The sequence below is a fragment of the Phacochoerus africanus genome, chromosome 4 (genome assembly GCF_016906955.1).
Source record: "Phacochoerus africanus isolate WHEZ1 chromosome 4, ROS_Pafr_v1, whole genome shotgun sequence".
NCBI classification, from domain to species: domain Eukaryota; kingdom Metazoa; phylum Chordata; class Mammalia; order Artiodactyla; family Suidae; genus Phacochoerus; species Phacochoerus africanus.
This window is the reverse complement of record NC_062547.1, coordinates 142,834,355-142,855,120: the sequence shown is the minus strand read 5'-3', so window position 1 is coordinate 142,855,120 and position 20,766 is coordinate 142,834,355. Positions and strand designations below refer to the sequence as shown.

Below are 20,766 nucleotides of genomic sequence, written 5' to 3'. Positions count from 1 at the left end.
ATGAAATAACATTATCAAAACATATAGTACTTAAAGATTAGACTTGAAGTTGCAAAATAATTTACCTTGGAGGTTTTTTATATGTTTTTATTTTATTTTTTGTCTTTTTAGGGCCACACCCGAGGCATGTGGAGGTTCCCAGGCTAGGGGTCCAATCAGAGCCACAGCTCCTGGCCTTCACCACAGCCACAGCAACACCAGATCTGAGCCGTGTCTGGAATCTACACCATAGCTCACGGCAGTGCTGGATCCTCAACCCATGGAGCAAGGCCAGGAGTTGAACCCCATCCTCACAGTTCCCAGTCAGATTCGTTTCTGCTGCACTACAATGGCAACTCCTACCATGGAGTTTTAAAGCTAAACTAATATTGACATAGTTGCATAAAACTTCAAAAGTACATTAAAATATAAAAGGAATTTAAAAAAAAAAATTGTGGCCTTGCCTGTGGCATGTGAAAGTTCCCTGGCCAGGGATGGATCTGGGCCACAGCAGCAACCAGAGCTGCTGCAGTGACAGTGCCAGATCCTTAATCCCCTGTGCCATAGTGGGGACTCCCTCAAAGAAACGGTGGTGACAATTAAATCCAAAGCTATTTCCAAATGAGGGCTTTTCATTGCTATTCCTCCCCGGGGCTTGTGCCTGAATATTGGGAAGAATCAGCTCCAAGAACTTGAAATCAGTGTCCCTGAGCCTCCAGTCAGTCACACCTCTTACTGGTAGCTTTAAGTCAGCAATTACTCCATTAATAGAACACTTTGACGAAATATGTGAAAAGGCAGAAAACTTTTTTTGTCATTATAACCACTAAAAAGGATTTTTAAAACAACTATGAGGCGAGCATGAAAAACGATAATGCATACAAGCAACCACAGTCCAACCAAAAATCTATTAGAGATTGATTGGCAAAGGGATCTGCAGTTTGCCGAGGATAATAAAAATTTTGGAAGCTCAAAGTAGTTCTTTTATTGAACGTTGAATCCAAGGCTGTTCCTGAAGTTCTCATTTTCCCCTATGTTCCTACCAGTGTCTTGAACTGGAAGATTAGGGAGAGTCGGCTTCAGAAATTTAAACTCATTCGTTCCAGAACCTCCCGCCAGGCACACCTCGTAGCGGTAGCCGTGGGCCAGGGTCCCCGTGCCGCCCACGTCCAGCAGCTGGCCCGCGACGCCGCCCTCCGCGGGCCCCGAGCCGCCCCCCGCCGAGGCCGCCCCGCCCCGCCGGCACAGCCGCCCCGCCCCCAAGGCCAGCAGCGACCCCACCAGCAGCGCCGACACGCACGCCAGCGCCCCCACCAGCGAGACGGTGAGCGGCTCGTCCGCGCCGGCGCCCGGCGCGCGGCCGGGGGCCTCGGGCGGCGGCAGGTAGGGCTGCGAGAAGCCGTCCACCAGCAGCACGTGCAGCGCGACGCTGGCCGAGAGCGGCGGCTCGCCGTGGTCCCGCACCAGCAGCAGCAGCCGCTGCCGGGGCGCGTCGCGCTCGCTCAGCGGGCGGGCCGTGCGCACCTCGCCGCTGTGCGCGCCCACGCCGAAGAGCCCGGGCTCGGTGGCCTGCAGCAGGCGGTAGGACAGCCAGGCGTTCTGGCCCGCGTCGCCGTCCACCGCCACCACCTTGGCCAGCAGGTAGCCCGGCTCGGCCGCCCGGGGCAGCAGCTCGGGGCAGGGCGCCGAGGCGTTCTGCGGCGGGTAGAGCACGACGGGCGCGTGGTCGTTGGCGTCGGCCACGAGCACGCGCACCCGCGCCTGGCTGCTGAGCGCGGGCGCGCCGCGGTCGGCGGCGCGCACCTGGAAGTCGAAGGCGCGCAGGGCCTCGTAGTCGAGGGCGCGCAGGGCGAAGAGCTGGCCGGTGTCGGGGTTGATGGCCACGAGCGAGGCGAGGGGCAGGTGCGGGTCGGAGGGCGGCAGCAGCGAGTAGGTGAGCTGGGCGTTGGCGCCCGCGTCGGCGTCGGTGGCGCGGACGGTGCCGATGTGCAGGGCGGGGCTGTTGTTCTCGCGGACGCGCAGGGTGTAGGCGGGCTGGCTGAAGGCGGGCGCGTTGTCGTTGACGTCGGCCACGCGCACGGTCAGGTTGTGCTGGGTGTGCCTCCGGGGGGTCCCCAGGTCGGTGACGGTGATGGTGATGTTGTACTCGGCTTGACTTTCTCTGTCCAGCCCGCTTTCTGACACAAGAGTGTAAAAATTCTCCACAGAGGGTTTTAGAACGAATGGCAGATTATCTTGAATGAAACAGACTGTCTTTCCATTTTCTCCAGAATCTCTGTCTTTAATCCTAAAAACAGCCAGTATGGTCTCAGGAGAGTTCTCAGCAACATTGTTGGAAAGTGATGATATGATCAGTTCAGGGGGATTGTCGTTGGTGTCTAACACCTCGACCAAAACTGTACATCTTGCCGAAAGTCCCCCACCGTCCATTGCCTGTATATTTATTTTGTAAGACTTTACTAGCTCATAATCGAGCATCACTCTGAGAGCAATTTCCCCAGAAAAAGGATCGATATGAAAGGTTGTTCGAATATCTTCAGAAGCATCAAAAAATGAGTAGGATATGTCTGCATTGACTCCAACATCTTCATCTCCTGCAGAAACTTTGGCAATGAAAGACCCTACTGGGCTGTCCTCTGGAACCCGGGTCTTGTAGATTGCCTGAGAAAACTGAGGGGCATTGTCATTGACATCTAGGACCACAATGCGTATAGCGGTGGTTCCAGACCTGGGCGGTGACCCACCATCCAGCGCTGTGAGTGTTAAGCTGAGCTCAGGCTGCTTCTCTCGATCCAGCGCCCTGTCCAACACTAGCTCTGGATATAGTATGTCTTCGTCACTGTAACTAATTTTAATGTGGAAAAAAGAGTTGGGGTTGATTGTGTAGTTTTGGATACCATTAAGTCCTCCATCTGAATCCTGTGCCCTTTCTAGTTGAAAAGTGGTTCCTTCTGCTGTATTTTCTAATATTTTTAAGACTGTCTCTTTGTCCCGAAACACTGGCGAATGATCATTTATGTCCCTCACCCTCAGCTCAGCCTTGTAAATCTGAAAGGGATTATCCATTAAAATTTGGAAATGCAGCACACAGGGCTCTGTGGGGCCACACAGCTTTTCTCGGTCCAATTTCTCATTTGTGAGCAAATCCCCAGTTTGCGAATTCAGGAGCAAATATTGTTTGTTATCATCAGAGACCACCCGGGCTCCCCTTGCTACAAGCTCCCAGTCCTCTAGCCCCAGATCTTTTGCCAGATTGACCACAAACGATCCTTTCTCTGCTTCCTCTGTCACCGAGTAATGTCCAAACCCAGATCCTGCCAAGGATACACCCCCAAACAGAAAGAGAAACAGGACTTGCCTTTGTCTTAAGCAGAGCAATCTTCCGGCCTCCATAGCTTCTTCCCAACACGCCTTTTGTCAAATTGGTCACAGTCGCAGATCCCAGCATGAAGAAACAGCAGCCTCAAACCCCAGACTTAAGCCGTGTAGTAGCAGGGGTCTGGGTTCCTTTGTTTTCCCTTTTGTAATCCTGGGCGCTACAGCTTTTCTCCCGGCCTACCTGCCCCTCTGTTCCTCTTTTCCGTAGCGACTTCTGCAGCATTCTGAGCTGGTTCTTCGCCCGTCTCTTTAGTCTGCAGCGCCACCGCGTGGCCTCCAAAAGACTCAAATGGCTGGATCCAATTTGTGCACTTGCATTTATAAATTTGGTCTTTAGCAGGTCATTTAAGTATTTCATTTTTCTTTGTTTCCATAAAAGATAATGCTGAGATAGGGAACTGTTCAATTATTGAGTTTTTTCACTGCTTCATGGGGAAAGTTGATAATTCAAGAGTTGGGAAAAGAATGTTTCCGGCAGTTGACTCTGTCCACTTCATTGAGCTAGTTTGGTTCCTGTACTGATAAGCCTTTCACTCCTGACACTACTCCCAAGCACTGTGAGGAGGCCTAAGGAAAAGTGCAATGACCTTTGTAAACCACCAAGCTGTAGATTTTACATTTTCAAAAACTGAGCATTAGGAACACCATTATGTAACTACAGATGTGATAATTTCATTTGAGTAATAAAAAAAAATAAAAAAATAAAATGCATATTGGCAGGTAAAAAAATTATAACAGATTTTTAAAAATGGACAGAAGAAACTTTCCCCACTTTCTTCAACAAATTTCTTCAAAATCTAATCCTTAGCTAAATAGAATCATCACTGTGTAATCTAGAAGGAAGCATTTAGGGTGTATCTCCACCATGGTCCCATAAAAACTTGTATAATTGCTCTGTAAATATTTCTGTTTCCTGTTTTCATGTCAGTCTGTCCCTTCTTCAGTGTGTGACCTACTTAAGAATGAAAACGATGTCTTAATTATCATTGACTGGCAAATCAGACATTCTTTGAAAGCTTGCATAAGTAAACTCTAGTGAGTAGGGTGTATAATAATGTTTAGTGCCTTTAAATCTTTGCCATTTGAAAATTGTCCTTTCACTTACTCATTCTTTGCAGTTAGTTGCTTTTCTTTCATATGCCTTTGTCTTTCTTAAATTTGCTTTGAAAATGTTTGCAGAATTAAAGGGACTGACCTTTATTTTAAGGTCACTCGGTTCTACTGCGATCTAATTTCTCTGCACAGAATAAACACTAGACCACGCTAATGTCTATCCTAACACTAATGAAAGTAAGAACATTACATCTGCCTCACGGGACTCATGATTTTATTCAAAGGCCTAATATCTAGAAAGAAGCTCTATTTTTCCCATAATAAGCAAACGATACAGATTAAACTGAGAGTAATTACATAGGGAAATGATAGGTAATATGCAAAACACTGTAGTTGTTGAATATCAAAGGCATATCATATGAACCTCTGCTTGTTGACTTCTATTGTTCTTACAACTAAATAGGACGGCGGTGTTAGTCATTAAAAGCTTAACAGGGATCTCTGACTCTTTTCATACAGAATTAAAAGCAGCAATTTATTAAATATTTCTATGTGATACTATAAACTCCTAAATTTTGCTTTGTCTCCAAACATAAACATATACACACACTCAACATATTACAATTGTGTTTCTTATTTTCAGATAAGGCTCACTAGAGATTCATCAGACCACACAGTGGAAATACTATATTTTAAATAAGCTGATACCAACACAGGGAAAGCTAATTTAAAAAAAAACACCACAATTTAAGAAAATCGCTATAATGAAAATTGAGGTTGACAAACCAAGAAAAATACCAGGCTTGAAAGAAAAATAGTAAATATCAAATAGTAAATATATAGATCACATTCGGCAATTATTCTAATAATTGAATAAGTTCTAGAAAAGGAACTGAAGTTTAAAATGTAAACACAAGGTCAGTAAAGATATCTATAAAGGGGGAAATTTTTAAAGTAGCATCAACTTTGACAATAAAGCGTATTTCACTCATAGGGATTCTAGTGAGAAATACTTCGTGGGCTAAAATATGAAGGAGAGGAAACCTGTGAAGTAGAGTACACTTGGAAATTGAGGATTAACAAAATAGAGATAATTAAAGCATATCTTATTGGTGGTAGTGGGCAAAATTTATAATTAAGCAAAAAATAAGTACATGTCTTTATGAAATAGGTTCCTATCAATAACTAAATCCCAAAGCTATTCCGAAAGGAGGGGTTTTCTTCCACTTCCCGCCCTGTACTCTGAAAGGAGACATTAGGGATAATTGGTTTTAGAAATTTGAACTCGCTGGTGGTCCCAGTGCCCCCCGCCAGGCACACCTCGTAGCGGTAGCCGTGGGCCAGGGTCCCCGTGCCGCCCACGTCCAGCAGCTGGCCCGCGACGCCGCCCTCCGCGGGCCCCGAGCCGCCCCCCGCCGAGGCCGCCCCGCCCCGCCGGCACAGCCGCCCCGCCCCCAAGGCCAGCAGCGCCCCCACCAGCAGCGCCGACACGCACGCCAGCGCCCCCACCAGCGAGACGGTGAGCGGCTCGTCCGCGCCGGCGCCCGGCGCGCGGCCGGGGGCCTCGGGCGGCGGCAGGTAGGGCTGCGAGAAGCCGTCCACCAGCAGCACGTGCAGCGCGACGCTGGCCGAGAGCGGCGGCTCGCCGTGGTCCCGCACCAGCAGCAGCAGCCGCTGCCGGGGCGCGTCGCGCTCGCTCAGCGGGCGGGCCGTGCGCACCTCGCCGCTGTGCGCGCCCACGCCGAAGAGCCCGGGCTCGGTGGCCTGCAGCAGGCGGTAGGACAGCCAGGCGTTCTGGCCCGCGTCGCCGTCCACCGCCACCACCTTGGCCAGCAGGTAGCCCGGCTCGGCCGCCCGGGGCAGCAGCTCGGGGCAGGGCGCCGAGGCGTTCTGCGGCGGGTAGAGCACGACGGGCGCGTGGTCGTTGGCGTCGGCCACGAGCACGCGCACCCGCGCCTGGCTGCTGAGCGCGGGCGCGCCGCGGTCGGCGGCGCGCACCTGGAAGTCGAAGGCGCGCAGGGCCTCGTAGTCGAGGGCGCGCAGGGCGAAGAGCTGGCCGGTGTCGGGGTTGATGGCCACGAGCGAGGCGAGGGGCAGGTGCGGGTCGGAGGGCGGCAGCAGCGAGTAGGTGAGCTGGGCGTTGGCGCCCGCGTCGGCGTCGGTGGCGCGGACGGTGCCGATGTGCAGGGCGGGGCTGTTGTTCTCGCGGACGCGCAGGGTGTAGGCGGGCTGGCTGAAGGCGGGCGCGTTGTCGTTGACGTCGGCCACGCGCACGGTCAGGTTGTGCTGGGTGTGCCGCCGGGGGGTCCCCAGGTCGGAGACGGTGATGGTGATGTTGTACTCGGCTCTTTCCTCTCGGTCCAGCGGGCTCTCTGTTACCAGGGTGTAGTAGTTCTTGACCGAAGGCTTTAGAGTAAAAGGAAGGTCATCCTGGATGGAGGAAATTGTTTTCCCATTGTCCCCTGAATCAAGATCTGAAACACTGAAAACAGCAACTACACTCTCAGGGGAGTTCTCTGGGATGGGACTGTTGAGTGCAGTCACTGTCACTTTTGGGGGATTGTCATTCACATCCATTACCTGCAGGAGAAGAGTGCATTTTCCTGAAAGACCTCCCCCATCAGTGGCCTTGATGTCCACTTCATAAGACAGATCCGTTTCAAAATCTAATTGTTTTCTCAGTCGAATTTCGCCTGTCATAGGATTTACCTCCAAAGTTTTACTAATATCTTCTGAAGGCTGAAAGAATGTGTATGATATTTTCCCATAGACTCCGCTGTCTGCATCAGTGGCAGAGACAGTGACAACCAGGGAGCCTACGGGGCTGTTTTCAGGAACATGCACCTTGTAGAGCGACTGTTCAAACTCAGGCGCGTTATCGTTGCTGTCCACCACTTCAATGCGCAACTGGGCGGTCCCATACCGAGGCGGAGAGCCGCCGTCTAGCGCCGTCAGGGTTAAAGAGATTTCAGGCTCCTCCTCCCGATCCAGCTCTTTGTCCAACACAAGCTCAGGGTATTTTCTCCCATCGCTGCGATTGCGGGTTAGAACCCGGAAATGGGAGTTGGGGCTGATGTTATAGTTCTGAACGTTGTTGCTGCCTACATCCAAGTCCAAAGCATTACTCAGAGGGAATGCAATTCCTAAAGGACTGTTTTCCGGTATTTTTAGAATCATTTCTCTTTCAGCGAACGTGGGGGAATTGTCGTTTATGTCTTGCACCCTCAGTTCTGCCTGAAATATCTCTAAGGGTTTTTCCATTAACACTTGAAAATGCAGTATGCAAGGTTCAGTTGGACCGCATAGCTCCTCTCGATCTAGTCTGTCATTTATGAGCAAATCTCCAGTCTGAACCTTGAGCTGCAGATGCTCTTTGTTCCCCTGGAAAATGATCCTGGCTGCGCGGGTGGATATCTCTGTCAACCCCAACCCCAAATCTTCTCCTAAATTTGCCACAAAGGAGCCTCTCTCTGTTTCTTCCACTACCAAATAGGGCCCCAGCTCAGCGATCACCCCAGACATGCCCAGCAAAACAAAGAAAACTAGGACTTGCCTTTGTCTCCGATTGCACATGCATCCAATCTCCATTGCGCTCTCCTGAAAACTGAGTTCATAGGAGCTCATATATGCCCAAGATCCTGGTAGTCCGGTCCTGCAGTCTAGAAGGTCAGAACTATGTCTCTAAATATTGTTTTAAAGAGGTTTCACACTCACTTTTGCTCTGACTGAGAAAGCTAGTCTTCAGCTTCCAAGCAGTGTGAAACTGGCTGGATACTGGAGCTACGGAGGCAGTTCTGGTTTTCATCACCTTAACCTGCAGCGCCACCGTGCGTTCTCACTGTATCTTACCTTTTCTGGTTTAACATTGGATGCAAAATTCTCCTATATGTTCCAGATGAGTTGTCTAAGCTGTGTTCTCTAATAGAAAACACTGAGTTCTATTTTCGTGTGGTTTTTATGAGTTCAGGGAAAGCTGCATTGTCGCACAGTTGGAGTACTAGGAGCAAATTTTCATTTCTGTTGACTAAAGCTGTTCAGGTTTAATGATTAAATGAAATAATTAACTAACATGTAAGCTGAGAAGAAGATACATTTAAGAGCAAAATACTTCCAAAGTAATATGGGAACAGATTCGCAAGCACATCATTTTCATGGTACATGTTATAGAGTGACAAATGAGTGGACACTGCAAAATTGCATCAGTGATGGTTCCAAAGAGTATTTTATCAATATCTTATTACTGTGTGGATTACCTGCTAAGCCTGAGGACTGTGAGTTTTCAAAACTTGCAAATTATTGTAAAGTTATTATCAAAAAGGCAGTCTAGGGGAGTTCCTATCATGGCTCAGTGGAAACAATCTGACTAGTATCCATGAGGATGTAGGTTCCATCCCTGGCCTCGCTCAGTGGGTTAAGGATCTGGCATTGCGGTGAGCTGTGGTGTAGATCACAGACATAGCTCAGATCCCTCATTGCTGTGGCTGTGGTGTAGGCCAGTGGCTACAGATCCAATTTGACCCCTAGCCTGGGAACCTCCATATGCTGTGGATGCAGCCCTAAAAAGCCAAAAATAAAAAATAGAAACAAAAAAAGCAGTCTAAAGGTTAGGCCTGCCATGCTCTTGGATTTTTTTTTTATCATGATGAGAATAATTTGTTTTATTCCTTTTTAAAAACAGCTTTAATGAGATGTAGTTCACATGCCATACCATTCACTCATTTTAAATGTACAAGTCAGAGTTCCTGAGGTGGCACAGCGGGTTAGTTGCCTCTGAGGTGGCGTGGATTTAATCCCCGGCTGGAAACTTCCATATGCCTCAGGTGTGGTGGAAAAAAATAAAAATAAAATGTACAAGTCAATGGTTTTTCATATATTCACCGAGTAATGCAGTCAATTCTAGAACATTTTCATTATCTCAAAAAACCCCTAATACCCCCTTAGTCCAGATTTTCCATTTGTTATATGTTAGTTGAATTGCAGTAAAGATTCAAAATATCTTTGTAAATTCCGTGTTTTTGTTAATGATCTTGAGAAGCGTGTTAACTCTCTTGCCTGGGGTTAAAGCATCTCATCCGTGAGGTCTACATGCCTTCCTTTGGCACCGGTGGCACCGCTAAGCTGGACAATTTTCTTCCATGCAGCCACCGTGTGGTAGGCAGAATAGTGGCGACCCACGGAAAGATGTCCATGCCCCAGTCCCCCAGATCTGTGAATATGCTATCTCACATGGCGGAAGAGAATTCATAGATGTAATTAAACGGAGGCGCTTGTGGAGGGTAGCTTCTCCTGGGTTATCTGGGAGGGAGAGAACCGTTCCTGGCTTCAGCCGGGAAGATGGGAGATGTGATTATGGAAGAATTGGACTAAGCAGCACAGTGTTGCCGGCTTTGACCATGGGTGAGAGGGGCCATGAGTCAAGAAATATAGGCAGCATCTGGAAGCTGGGAAAGACAAAGAAATGGGTTCTCCTCTAGAGCCATCAGAAGAGAATGCAACCCTGCTGACACCTCGAATTTAGCCCATCAGGCCCATGTCAGACATGTCAGACATCAGACCTACAGGACTGTATAGCAGTACATTTTACTGTTTTAAGCAACATTGTGGTAATAGTCTGTGGAAATACTTTTTCACTTTTTTTTTTTTTTGGCCATTTCATGGCAAATGGAGGTCCCAGGCCAAGGATCAGATCTGTGCCACAGTTGCAACCTGTGCTGAAGCTGTGGCAAGGTGAGCGTCTTAACCAACTGTGCCTTGCCGGGGATTAAACCTGCACCCAGTGCTCCAGCGACACTGCGCATCCCATTGCGCCACAGTGGGAAGAAATACTGTTTTCGGGTTTTTTTTTTTTTTTTTTGCTTTTTAGGGCCACACCCTCAGTACACGGAAATTCCCAGGGTAGGGGGCACATCAGAGCTACAGCTGCCAGCCTATGCCACAGCCACAGCAACTCGGATTCCGAGCCAGGTCTGGGACCTACACCACAGCTCGTGGCAACGCCAGATGCCTGACCCACTGAGCGAGGCCAGGGATGGAACCTGCATCCTCATAGATGCTAGTTGGATTCATTTCTGCTGCATAACAACAGGAACTCCTGTTTGTGGTAATTTTTAATAGCAGCAAGAGACATACATAAGCATGAATTTTCATGCACCCAGCATCAGAGTCAACAAAAATTCATCACACTGCAAGAATAGCGTTAGCACACCAAATGCTGAAGAATGTCTGATTCATCTCTCATCCCTTCAGAATAAAGTGATTTATGACCCTCTAAATTTTTTCAGCATGACTTTTAACAAGAACGGTGGTTTTATTGGTTCAGAGCAGTGTGATCTTTAGCATAGAAACAAATACAAGCTATAGGCTAAAAGTTACACTTCTACATAGGAGTTCAATTCATGAGCTAGAAGGATTTCACTTCCTTAGCTAGGAAGACAATGCTACCAATTAATGCCCGCCATCGCATACACCTTAAGAACTGGGACATTCAGAGTTTCTGTTGTGGCTCAACGGGTCAAGAACCGGATCTATTATCCATGAGGATGTAGGTTTGATCTCTGGCCTCACTCAGTGGATCAAGTATCTGGCATTGCCACAAGCTGCGATGTGGGTCTTAAATGCAGCTCTGATTCGACCCCTGGCCCAGGAACTTCCGTATGCCACGGATGTGTTCTTAAAAAACACAAAGTGAAACAAAAAAAACCTGAGACATTCAATTCAGGTAGACTTAGAGTATATTTCATTTTTTTCCTTTAATTAGTTCAGAATTGTGAGCAAGAGAGGAGATAATATGCCTGCTTCCTTAGGGTTTGGCAGAGGATTTAAAAGATAATGAATGTAAAGCACTCTGCACTTTTAACTAAATTAGAGACCAAGATGAAGTTGACAGAGGTCCGTTTGATGAAACCATACATGTTGATCTGGGTGTTTGACTGTATTCTAAAACATTTGAACAACAACAACAAAAAAACTCTTGCCGTGAGAGCATTAGGATTGGATTCCACTGGAGGGAGCACAAAACTAAAATAATGATGGCTTGAATGAGATAGAAGTTCCTTTATTTCTCATGTTAGAAAAGCTCAGAAGTAAGCAATCCAGGGATGACATGATGAGTCCGTGAATTTCTGGGATCCTCATCTCTTTAAAATTTATTCTTTAGTGACTGTCTTGGCCCATTGTTTCCATCATTAGTGTTTTTGTTCTTTGGGTTTTTTTTTTGTTTTGTTTTTGTTTTTGTTTTTTTTTTTTTTTTGGTCTTTTTGTCTTTTCAGGGCAGTACCAATGGCATATGGAGGTTTACACCCTAGAGGTCTAATCCGAACTGTAGCCACCAGCCTATGCCAGAGCCACAGCAACGTGGGATCCAAGCCTCCTCCGCGACCTACACCACAGCTCAAGGCAACGCCGGATCCTTAACCCGCTGAGCAAGGCCAGGGATCAAACCCACGACCTCATGGTTCCTAGTCAGATTCGTTAACCACTGAGCCACAGCGGGAACTCCAGCTTTGCTTTATGGCTGAACATGACTGTGTTCCTACCGAGAGACTCACACATTCCAAGCAGCTAAGGACAGTTAGAGAACGAAAAAAAGGGACTCCCTCCTGAGGTGAGTCATCCGGCTTTTAAGGGTTTCCTTGGAAGTCTCTCACAACATTTGCATATACCTCTCACTGACAATGATGGACTCAAATGCCCCATTCCAACTGCCGAGCGGCTGGGAAAATACATTCATCTGACCAAGCACACTAATGCTCTAAAAGATTTAGCGGCTGTTACTAAAGAAGAAAAAAATGAATGGAAATTGGGTGGCTGCTGCATTTCCTGTCACAGCTGACCAATATTTCTCAAGTGGGAAAGCCCAGTTTCCCCCCTTGCCCTTTCATCTCACTGGATAAACTCAGTGTAGCTGTAGCTATTTTGTCCTCCTGTTAACACCAATGAGACTAAATGGAAAGAATTAAAATAATTATATTAAAACCAACACTGATGTATTAATGAAAGAAAGCAACATTAGTACAACACTTTAACAGAAAACAGGATCAAAGTGCTATGAGAGCAGAATAAAGCCAGAGCCAGATTCTCACTGTAAGGTTCTCTCTCCTTTGTAATTAGGCATGCCTCATTGTGCTAGTGCAGTACTGTTATACAGTTAATGTTTTAAAAACGAATTAGAAAATTTCAAGGAAAGACAATGATGGTGATGGTAGAGAATTAATTTCCCACTTTCCCCCCCAAATACATTTCTTAGCTATGACAGAAGAAGGGCTTGTACAGCTACTGACTTCATCACTGTTTTGGGAGGCAAGACTTAGGATCATTAATCTTGTTATAGTAATAAAAAGTAGGTAAGATACCATTCTTTAAACAAATCTTGCAAGCAAGTTGAATGTAATGAAAGGATTCATGATAGTCTGCCAGAAAAGCCATCCCCTTGAGCTGCCATCAATTTAAAATATTTGGGATAAGAAAAACAATTATTGTCACTGCATACTGAAACCAAAGTCTTTCTTAACGTTGGGGGTTTCTTCTATTTCTGGCCCGGAAGAATGGCTCTGAAAACTGGGCACAACTGGCTTCAGAAACTTGAACTCGCTGGTCCCAGTGCCCCCCGCCAGACACACCTCGTAGCGGTAGCCGTGGGCCAGGGTCCCCGTGCCGCCGACGTCCAGCAGCTGGCCCGCGACGCCGCCCTCCGCGGGCCCCGAGCCGCCCCCCGCCGAGGCCGCCCCGCCCCGCCGGCACAGCCGCCCCGCCCCCAAGGCCAGCAGCGCCCCCACCAGCAGCGCCGACACGCACGCCAGCGCCCCCACCAGCGAGACGGTGAGCGGCTCGTCCGCGCCGGCGCCCGGCGCGCGGCCGGGGGCCTCGGGCGGCGGCAGGTAGGGCTGCGAGAAGCCGTCCACCAGCAGCACGTGCAGCGCGACGCTGGCCGAGAGCGGCGGCTCGCCGTGGTCCCGCACCAGCAGCAGCAGCCGCTGCCGGGGCGCGTCGCGCTCGCTCAGCGGGCGGGCCGTGCGCACCTCGCCGCTGTGCGCGCCCACGCCGAAGAGCCCGGGCTCGGTGGCCTGCAGCAGGCGGTAGGACAGCCAGGCGTTCTGGCCCGCGTCGCCGTCCACCGCCACCACCTTGGCCAGCAGGTAGCCCGGCTCGGCCGCCCGGGGCAGCAGCTCGGGGCAGGGCGCCGAGGCGTTCTGCGGCGGGTAGAGCACGACGGGCGCGTGGTCGTTGGCGTCGGCCACGAGCACGCGCACCCGCGCCTGGCTGCTGAGCGCGGGCGCGCCGCGGTCGGCGGCGCGCACCTGGAAGTCGAAGGCGCGCAGGGCCTCGTAGTCGAGGGCGCGCAGGGCGAAGAGCTGGCCGGTGTCGGGGTTGATGGCCACGAGCGAGGCGAGGGGCAGGTGCGGGTCGGAGGGCGGCAGCAGCGAGTAGGTGAGCTGGGCGTTGGCGCCCGCGTCGGCGTCGGTGGCGCGGACGGTGCCGATGTGCAGGGCGGGGCTGTTGTTCTCGCGGACGCGCAGGGTGTAGGCGGGCTGGCTGAAGGCGGGCGCGTTGTCGTTGACGTCGGCCACGCGCACGGTCAGGTTGTGCTGGGTGTGCCGCCGGGGGGTCCCCAGGTCGGAGACGGTGATGGTGATGTTGTACTCGGCTCTTTCCTCTCGGTCCAGCGCTCCTTCTGTTATCAGGGTGTAGAAATTTTCTACAGTACGTTTCAGAAGGAAGGGGAGATGGTCTTGAATGGAACACAGCATTTTGCCATTGTCTCCAGCGTCTGGGTCTGAAATTCCGAATACAGCGACGACAGTGTCGGGGGTGTTTTCTGGGATATCACTGATGAGTAACGACATAGTCAATTCAGGAGCATTGTCATTTACATCCGTCACTTCTATGACTACGGTGCATTTTCCTGTAAGACCCCCGCCATCTGAGGCCTCAATTTCCATATCGTAAGATTGAATTTCCTCAAAATCCAACATTTTTTTTAATCGAATATCCCCTGTGACTGTGTTGACTTCGAAGGCCTGAATGACCTGATTTGAGGATTGGAAAAATGAGTAGGAGAGCTCTCCGTAAGTCCCAGCATCCAAATCCCTAGCAGAGACTGTGATGACGAGGGAGCCTATGGGTCTGTTCTCTGGGACCTGCACCTTGTAAAACTGCTGAACAAATTCAGGGATGTTGTCATTTATGTCCAGGACCATGATGAGAACCTGGGACGTCCCAGACTTGGGTGGCGATCCACCATCCAGCGCCGTGAGAGTTAGCCTGAGCTCTGGCTGCTCCTCATGGTCCAGCTCTTTGTCCAGCACCAGCTCTGGGTATTTCCTACCATTGCTGTGATTTCGAGTGAAAAGGTGAAAATGGAAGTTGGTGCTAATTGTGTAGTTCTGAACTGTGTTACTGCCCACATCTAAATCTTGAGCTATTTTCAAAGGAAATGCTGTCCCTGGTTGGCTGCTTTCCGAGATTTTCAGGAGGATTTCATTTTCCAAAAAGTCTGGGGCGTTATCATTTACGTCTTGGAGCTGTAATTCGCCCTGAATAAACTGCACCGGGTTTTTCAATAACAGCTGGAAAGGCAGTATACATGGATCTGTGTCACCGCACAGCTCTTCCCGGTCCAGTTTTTCTTTTAGGAGCAAATTCCCGGTCTTCTGCTCGAGCTGCAAATGCTGTTTATTCCCTTTGGAAAGAATCCGGGCGCCCCGCGCGGCCAGCTCCCCTAAGCCCAACCCCAGATCTTCTGCTAGGTTGGCCACAACTGAGCCGCTGTCCCTTTCTTCTAGAACGGAATACTTAATGGTCGCACCGCCCGCCTCCCACAACAGAAATAGAAGAAGAATGGCGGTCACTTGCCTTTTCTGCGTCGCTTTGGGTAGCAGCGTCTCCATCGTTCCTCTGGGTCCCAAAGATGCAGTATTTAATCACAAAATAATTGCTCTGCAGCCAACTCTGCTGTCTTAGTTCAGCAGTCTTGAGTTAGCTCTTCTTAACAGTGACTAATAGGGAGATAGCTACCTCTCCGAAACCTTCCATACCCAACAATGCAAACGTTTCCTTTGTGAGCTGCCAGAAACGGATCAGCTTTTGCGGAGCCTAGGAATCTGCAGAGACAGTTTTTCACTCTCTTAGCCTGCAGCGCCACCAAGCGTTCTGCTTTACAACTTCAGGTAGTGTTCATGTCAAAGAATGAAGTAATAGCTAAACTGCACCGAACACCCTTTGGGTTATAGAGTATTATAAACTCCTTTCCCCCTCACATATGATACAGTCTTGTTCAGGTGGGTAACAATTGTCGTGAGAGCAAAGTAATACCTATTTATTTATATTCATCTTCCCTATAAAGGTACAAGTTCAGTAGACAAAACTGGGCTCAAGACAAATTCATTTATTCATTTTAGTAAGTATTTCTCTGTGCAGGAATTTTTCTAGCTTCTCAGAGTAAAATGATAAATTAAACACAAAAAACCTTGCTCCGGGGAGCTTACATTCTATTACAAAAATGCCAATTTGTTCTATCATGTTATAAGTTATAAATTTTTAAATCCAGTTTCTACTCCCAAACAAATTGCCAAGTGCCTGTAACATCCAGGAAAACGTGATTTATTCTCAGTCTCTGGATACATAACCGTCGGGAATTTTTTCCCTTCATAAATTCATGGTGTGGATAGCCCAGTAAAATTGAGAGGAAATGGCCATTTGTTTTATTAGAAAGCAATGTGGGCTCTGAAATCAGGCAGTGTCTTTCTGCAGACATGAACGAAGGAGGCAATAAAGCCAAAGGAGTCAAATATATACTTTCCAGGGAAAAGTTATGACCTGTCAGCATTGACAGGGCCCATCCCAGTGTACCGTCTCTGGGACTGTGCAGATGGGATTATTGAAAAAATCCACTGCACCAACTAAAACTATGTGGCAGGCATGAGAATAGCAGAAGGAGCAGTTCTCCCAAAAAGAATGGAGGAAGAAAGGGTAAACACCTGGGAATGCAAAACAGTTAGTGGACCCTGCACTCCCTGCCCTGATTGGTAGTCACCCAAAAGAACCATGATAGTTCAGTTATTTGGATTAAAAACACAGCAAAGTATAATTTAGTTCAGTCCAGTTCCATTTCAGTTTTCACTCCAGTATTTGTCTGACTTTGATAGGAACTTGAAAAGAGGGATTTTTGTCATAAAATGCTATAAATATAACCAACAAAAAGCCAAATGTGTGTTAAATTGTGACAGTAAATGATTAATAAAGTTAAATGGTGCACACACAGCACTGGAAGGGAAAATCTTACATTACCTAATACCTGCTACTAATAACTTAGCTCTTGGCAGGTATCACACGTATAGAAGGAGGAGGAATTTGAAGACTATAATTTGGATTTTACTTTTGAACTTTTAAATTATTAGACAAAGACAAGGAGAAAACACATACTCTCAAGCAGTTTATATTCTGTAACAGAGTTAAGGGTGAACATGCATGTTTTCTGTTTAGAAGAAAAGTGGAGTGATATTTAATAGTTTCACTTATTGGCAAGGATGCTATATTGGCGAGAGAAGGTTAGCATTAATGACTCATTGAAAGCTGTTTCAAAATTCACTAGTGGAATGTGAACATGTAGCAAATATTTATTAAGCCTATATAACTGGCTTGCTGTTATTTTTAAAAGCCATCATATTCTTACATGAAGCTCACAAAGTGTGTTTCACTGTGATGACACTTTCCTAAAGTCAGTATTCATAGGAAATATGTAGTCACTGTTGGGGTGTACTGAAGTGCACACAAATATGAATGGCCATTTTAGCACTTCGTCATCTTTAGTGTTTTTCACACTGTTGAGTTACCCGAAAAGGAAACATATATTGGCAAATTATCAAATACATTTAATTATTTCTCTCTATGGCAATATTGATGGCAGTTGTCGCCACAACTTAGAAATACAATCTTACTTAAGGATTCTGGAATATAAATTTTTTGTAAAAAGGATAGATGACTAAATTTCAAATTTTTAAAATATGCAAATAAAATTTTCTTATTCAGATTTTCAAATATACTTGAGTAGGAGTAACATTTAAAAACCACTAAAGGTAATATAGGGAAAATACTGTGCATACCCAGCATCTGATTTTTCTAAATTTTCACACTAAGGAGCAGTAATAATCAAGAAATGGACTGTCAATAATATGCATTAATATTATATAGTTGAAAGGTAAAAGACGTTTCCAAACTTATTAAGTAGGGTGTAATAGAATAATGTGGTACTTAACTGAATAGGAAACTATTGCGAACGGTGGGGTTTTCCTCCATTTCCCTCCCTGGGCTCTGGGAAGGAAAGCTGGGGAGGATCGGCTTCAGAAACTTGAACTCGCTGGTCCCAGTGCCCCCCGCCAGACACACCTCGTAGCGGTAGCCGTGGGCCAGGGTCCCCGTGCCGCCGACGTCCAGCAGCTGGCCCGCGACGCCGCCCTCCGCGGGCCCCGAGCCGCCCCCCGCCGAGGCCGCCCCGCCCCGCCGGCACAGCCGCCCCGCCCCCAAGGCCAGCAGCGCCCCCACCAGCAGCGCCGACACGCACGCCAGCGCCCCCACCAGCGAGACGGTGAGCGGCTCGTCCGCGCCGGCGCCCGGCGCGCGGCCGGGGGCCTCGGGCGGCGGCAGGTAGGGCTGCGAGAAGCCGTCCACCAGCAGCACGTGCAGCGCGACGCTGGCCGAGAGCGGCGGCTCGCCGTGGTCCCGCACCAGCAGCAGCAGCCGCTGCCGGGGCGCGTCGCGCTCGCTCAGCGGGCGGGCCGTGCGCACCTCGCCGCTGTGCGCGCCCACGCCGAAGAGCCCGGGCTCGGTGGCCTGCAGCAGGCGGTAGGACAGCCAGGCGTTCTGGCCCGCGTCGCCGTCCACCGCCACCACCTTGGCCAGCAGGTAGCCCGGCTCGGCCGCCCGGGGCAGCAGCTCGGGGCAGGGCGCCGAGGCGTTCTGCGGCGGGTAGAGCACGACGGGCGCGTGGTCGTTGGCGTCGGCCACGAGCACGCGCACCCGCGCCTGGCTGCTGAGCGCGGGCGCGCCGCGGTCGGCGGCGCGCACCTGGAAGTCGAAGGCGCGCAGGGCCTCGTAGTCGAGGGCGCGCAGGGCGAAGAGCTGGCCGGTGTCGGGGTTGATGGCCACGAGCGAGGCGAGGGGCAGGTGCGGGTCGGAGGGCGGCAGCAGCGAGTAGGTGAGCTGGGCGTTGGCGCCCGCGTCGGCGTCGGTGGCGCGGACGGTGCCGATGTGCAGGGCGGGGCTGTTGTTCTCGCGGACGCGCAGGGTGTAGGCGGGCTGGCTGAAGGCGGGCGCGTTGTCGTTGACGTCGGCCACGCGCACGGTCAGGTTGTGCTGGGTGTGCCGCCGGGGGGTCCCCAGGTCGGAGACGGTGATGGTGATGTTGTACTCGGCTCTTTCCTCTCGGTCCAGCGGCCTCTCTGTTACCAGGGTGTAGAAATTCTCCAGGGATGGTCTTAGAAGAAAGGGAAGACTCTCATCTATAGAAACAATAACCTGTTGGTTATGTCCAGAATCTGCATCTGATACACTGAAAACTGCCACTATGATCTCTGGCAGGTTTTCAGGGATGGGGCTGGTAAGTGAGGATATGGTCAATTCGGGAGCGTTGTCATTCACGTCCAGGACCTTGATGAGTAGAGAGCATTTTCCTGATAGTCCCCCACCATCTGTGGCCTCAATATCTACCTGATATGATTGAAATTTCTCAAAATCCAGAGTCTTTCTCAGTCGAATTTCTCCTGTATTTGCATTTATTTCAAAAGATTGGTTAACGTCATCGACTTGAAATAGGGCATAAGAAACCTCCCCAAAGGATCCTGCGTCTAAATCTCTTGCTGAGACAGTGATAACCAGAGAGCCGAGGGAGCTATTTTCAGGGACTTGAGCCTCGTAGAACTCCTGAGCAAACTCAGGGGCGTTGTCATTGATGTCCAAGACCAGGATCTGAATCTCTGCGGTCCCAGACCGGGGCGGAGACCCTCCATCCAGCGCTGTGAGGGTTAGTCTGAGCTCGGGCTGCTCCTCGCGGTCCAACGCTTTGTCCAGCACCAGCTCCGGGGATTTTCTGCCATCCTTGCGGTTGCGAGTAAGAACGTGGAAGTGGGGATTGGAGCTGATTATGTAGCTCTGAAGGCTGTTGCTCCCAGCGTCTAAATCCTGTGCCATTTTCAAAGGAAATGCCTTTCCTGGCGTAGTAATTTCTGATATTTTTAGTAGCATTTCTCCAGCGGGGAACTCTGGGGCGTGGTCATTTATATCTCCAATTAGCAAGGCAGCCTGGAAAAACTGCAAGGGATTTTCCAGCAACACTTGGAAAGGTAGCACACAGGGCTCAGTGGAACCACACAACTCCTCCCGGTCCAGTTTATCACTTAGCAGCAAATCATAGGTCTGTGAGTCAAACTGCAAAGGCTGCCGATTCCCTTTAAAGACAACTCGGGCGCTCCGGGCGGCCAGCTCTCCCATCCGGAGTCCCAAGTCCTTTGTCAGGTTGGCCACGAATGTGCCACTTTCTGTCTCCTCCAACACAGAATACTGAAACAATTCCGAACCTGCCGCCCACCCAAGCATCAATATAATGAAGATCACCACTTGCCTTTTATGATGTGCTTTTGTTTGTGTCATTTCCATTGCTATGCCTGGTTCCAGAGGGAAAATCCTTTTCCAGTCCCAATCACCACGTCCAAAATGTCAGCTATAGAATTTCAGATTCGTTCTCATAACTTGTCTGGCAGTGACTGCCTTCCTGAACACGTCTATCCTGGCTTTAGCTGTAAATGTGTTCTGAATTTTTTCCTTGGGTTTCTCGGTGCAATGGAGTCCGCCGAGAGCTTGTATTCACTCTTAGCCTGCACTGCCACCATGCGTTCAAGTTAGTAACTTCATGAGGCGTTGCCTGTGAAAGCCATATCCTCGAATCTGAGCATTATAAAGATTTTTGAGAATAAGCCAGCATTTCTCAAATTGCAGTGTTGTGAACCCCATGCATAAAGACTTACTTGGGAGTCTTGGGTTTTTTAAAATTCAAAGTCAATTCCTGGGCCCTAGATCTTGAATCAAATTCTCTGGCAGGGCTCACAGAAACCCACACTTGCAGTCTTTCTCCTGAAGCGATTCTGATGCATACTGACACCTTTAAGAATCATTCCTTCAGGTAATATAAACTTCCTATAATCGACTTTTATACACTGGCAGAGCAGTTTGTCACTGAGGAGCAGTGTCATTTCTGAATCCAAGAAATACACTTTAATTGTCCAATCAACAAACCATAGAAAATGTAAAGGTTGGTTAGAAGACCAATGGTAAACAATCGTTTCTCTAAATTATGTGATGAATAAA

At 49.1% G+C, this 20,766-nt stretch overlaps 4 protein-coding genes across 4 annotated transcripts; all 4 read right to left on the bottom strand.

Annotated features, from left to right (window-relative positions):
* Positions 1–289: 289 nt before the first annotated feature.
* On the bottom strand, positions 290–4,032 carry LOC125126444 (protocadherin beta-10-like). The gene has a single exon (XM_047778855.1). It carries the CDS (start codon positions 3,370–3,372, stop codon positions 964–966), a length of 2,409 nt encoding a protein of 802 aa, XP_047634811.1. The 5' UTR covers positions 3,373–4,032; the 3' UTR covers positions 290–963.
* A 635-nt stretch (positions 4,033–4,667) lies between these two features.
* Positions 4,668–8,482, bottom strand: PCDHB16 (protocadherin beta 16). The gene has a single exon (XM_047778854.1). The coding sequence runs from the start codon at positions 8,032–8,034 to the stop codon at positions 5,596–5,598; it is 2,439 nt and encodes an 812-aa protein (XP_047634810.1). The 5' UTR covers positions 8,035–8,482; the 3' UTR covers positions 4,668–5,595.
* A 4,011-nt stretch (positions 8,483–12,493) lies between these two features.
* On the bottom strand, positions 12,494–15,727 carry LOC125126441 (protocadherin beta-17-like). Its single transcript, XM_047778852.1, has one exon. The coding sequence runs from the start codon at positions 15,294–15,296 to the stop codon at positions 12,888–12,890; it is 2,409 nt and encodes an 802-aa protein (XP_047634808.1). The 5' UTR covers positions 15,297–15,727; the 3' UTR covers positions 12,494–12,887.
* A 51-nt stretch (positions 15,728–15,778) lies between these two features.
* Positions 15,779–20,276, bottom strand: LOC125126442 (protocadherin beta-6-like). The gene has a single exon (XM_047778853.1). The coding sequence runs from the start codon at positions 20,056–20,058 to the stop codon at positions 17,659–17,661; it is 2,400 nt and encodes a 799-aa protein (XP_047634809.1). The 5' UTR covers positions 20,059–20,276; the 3' UTR covers positions 15,779–17,658.
* Positions 20,277–20,766: the final 490 nt, after the last annotated feature.

Bases quoted from the DNA above. Each gene is read 5' to 3' on its own strand.
- PCDHB16 (XM_047778854.1), bottom strand. From the start codon at position 8,034: ATGAGCTCCTATGAACTCAGTTTTCAGGAGAGCGCAATGGAGATTGGA.
- LOC125126442 (XM_047778853.1), bottom strand. From the start codon at position 20,058: ATGGAAATGACACAAACAAAAGCACATCATAAAAGGCAAGTGGTGATC.
- LOC125126441 (XM_047778852.1), bottom strand. From the start codon at position 15,296: ATGGAGACGCTGCTACCCAAAGCGACGCAGAAAAGGCAAGTGACCGCC.
- LOC125126444 (XM_047778855.1), bottom strand. From the start codon at position 3,372: ATGGAGGCCGGAAGATTGCTCTGCTTAAGACAAAGGCAAGTCCTGTTT.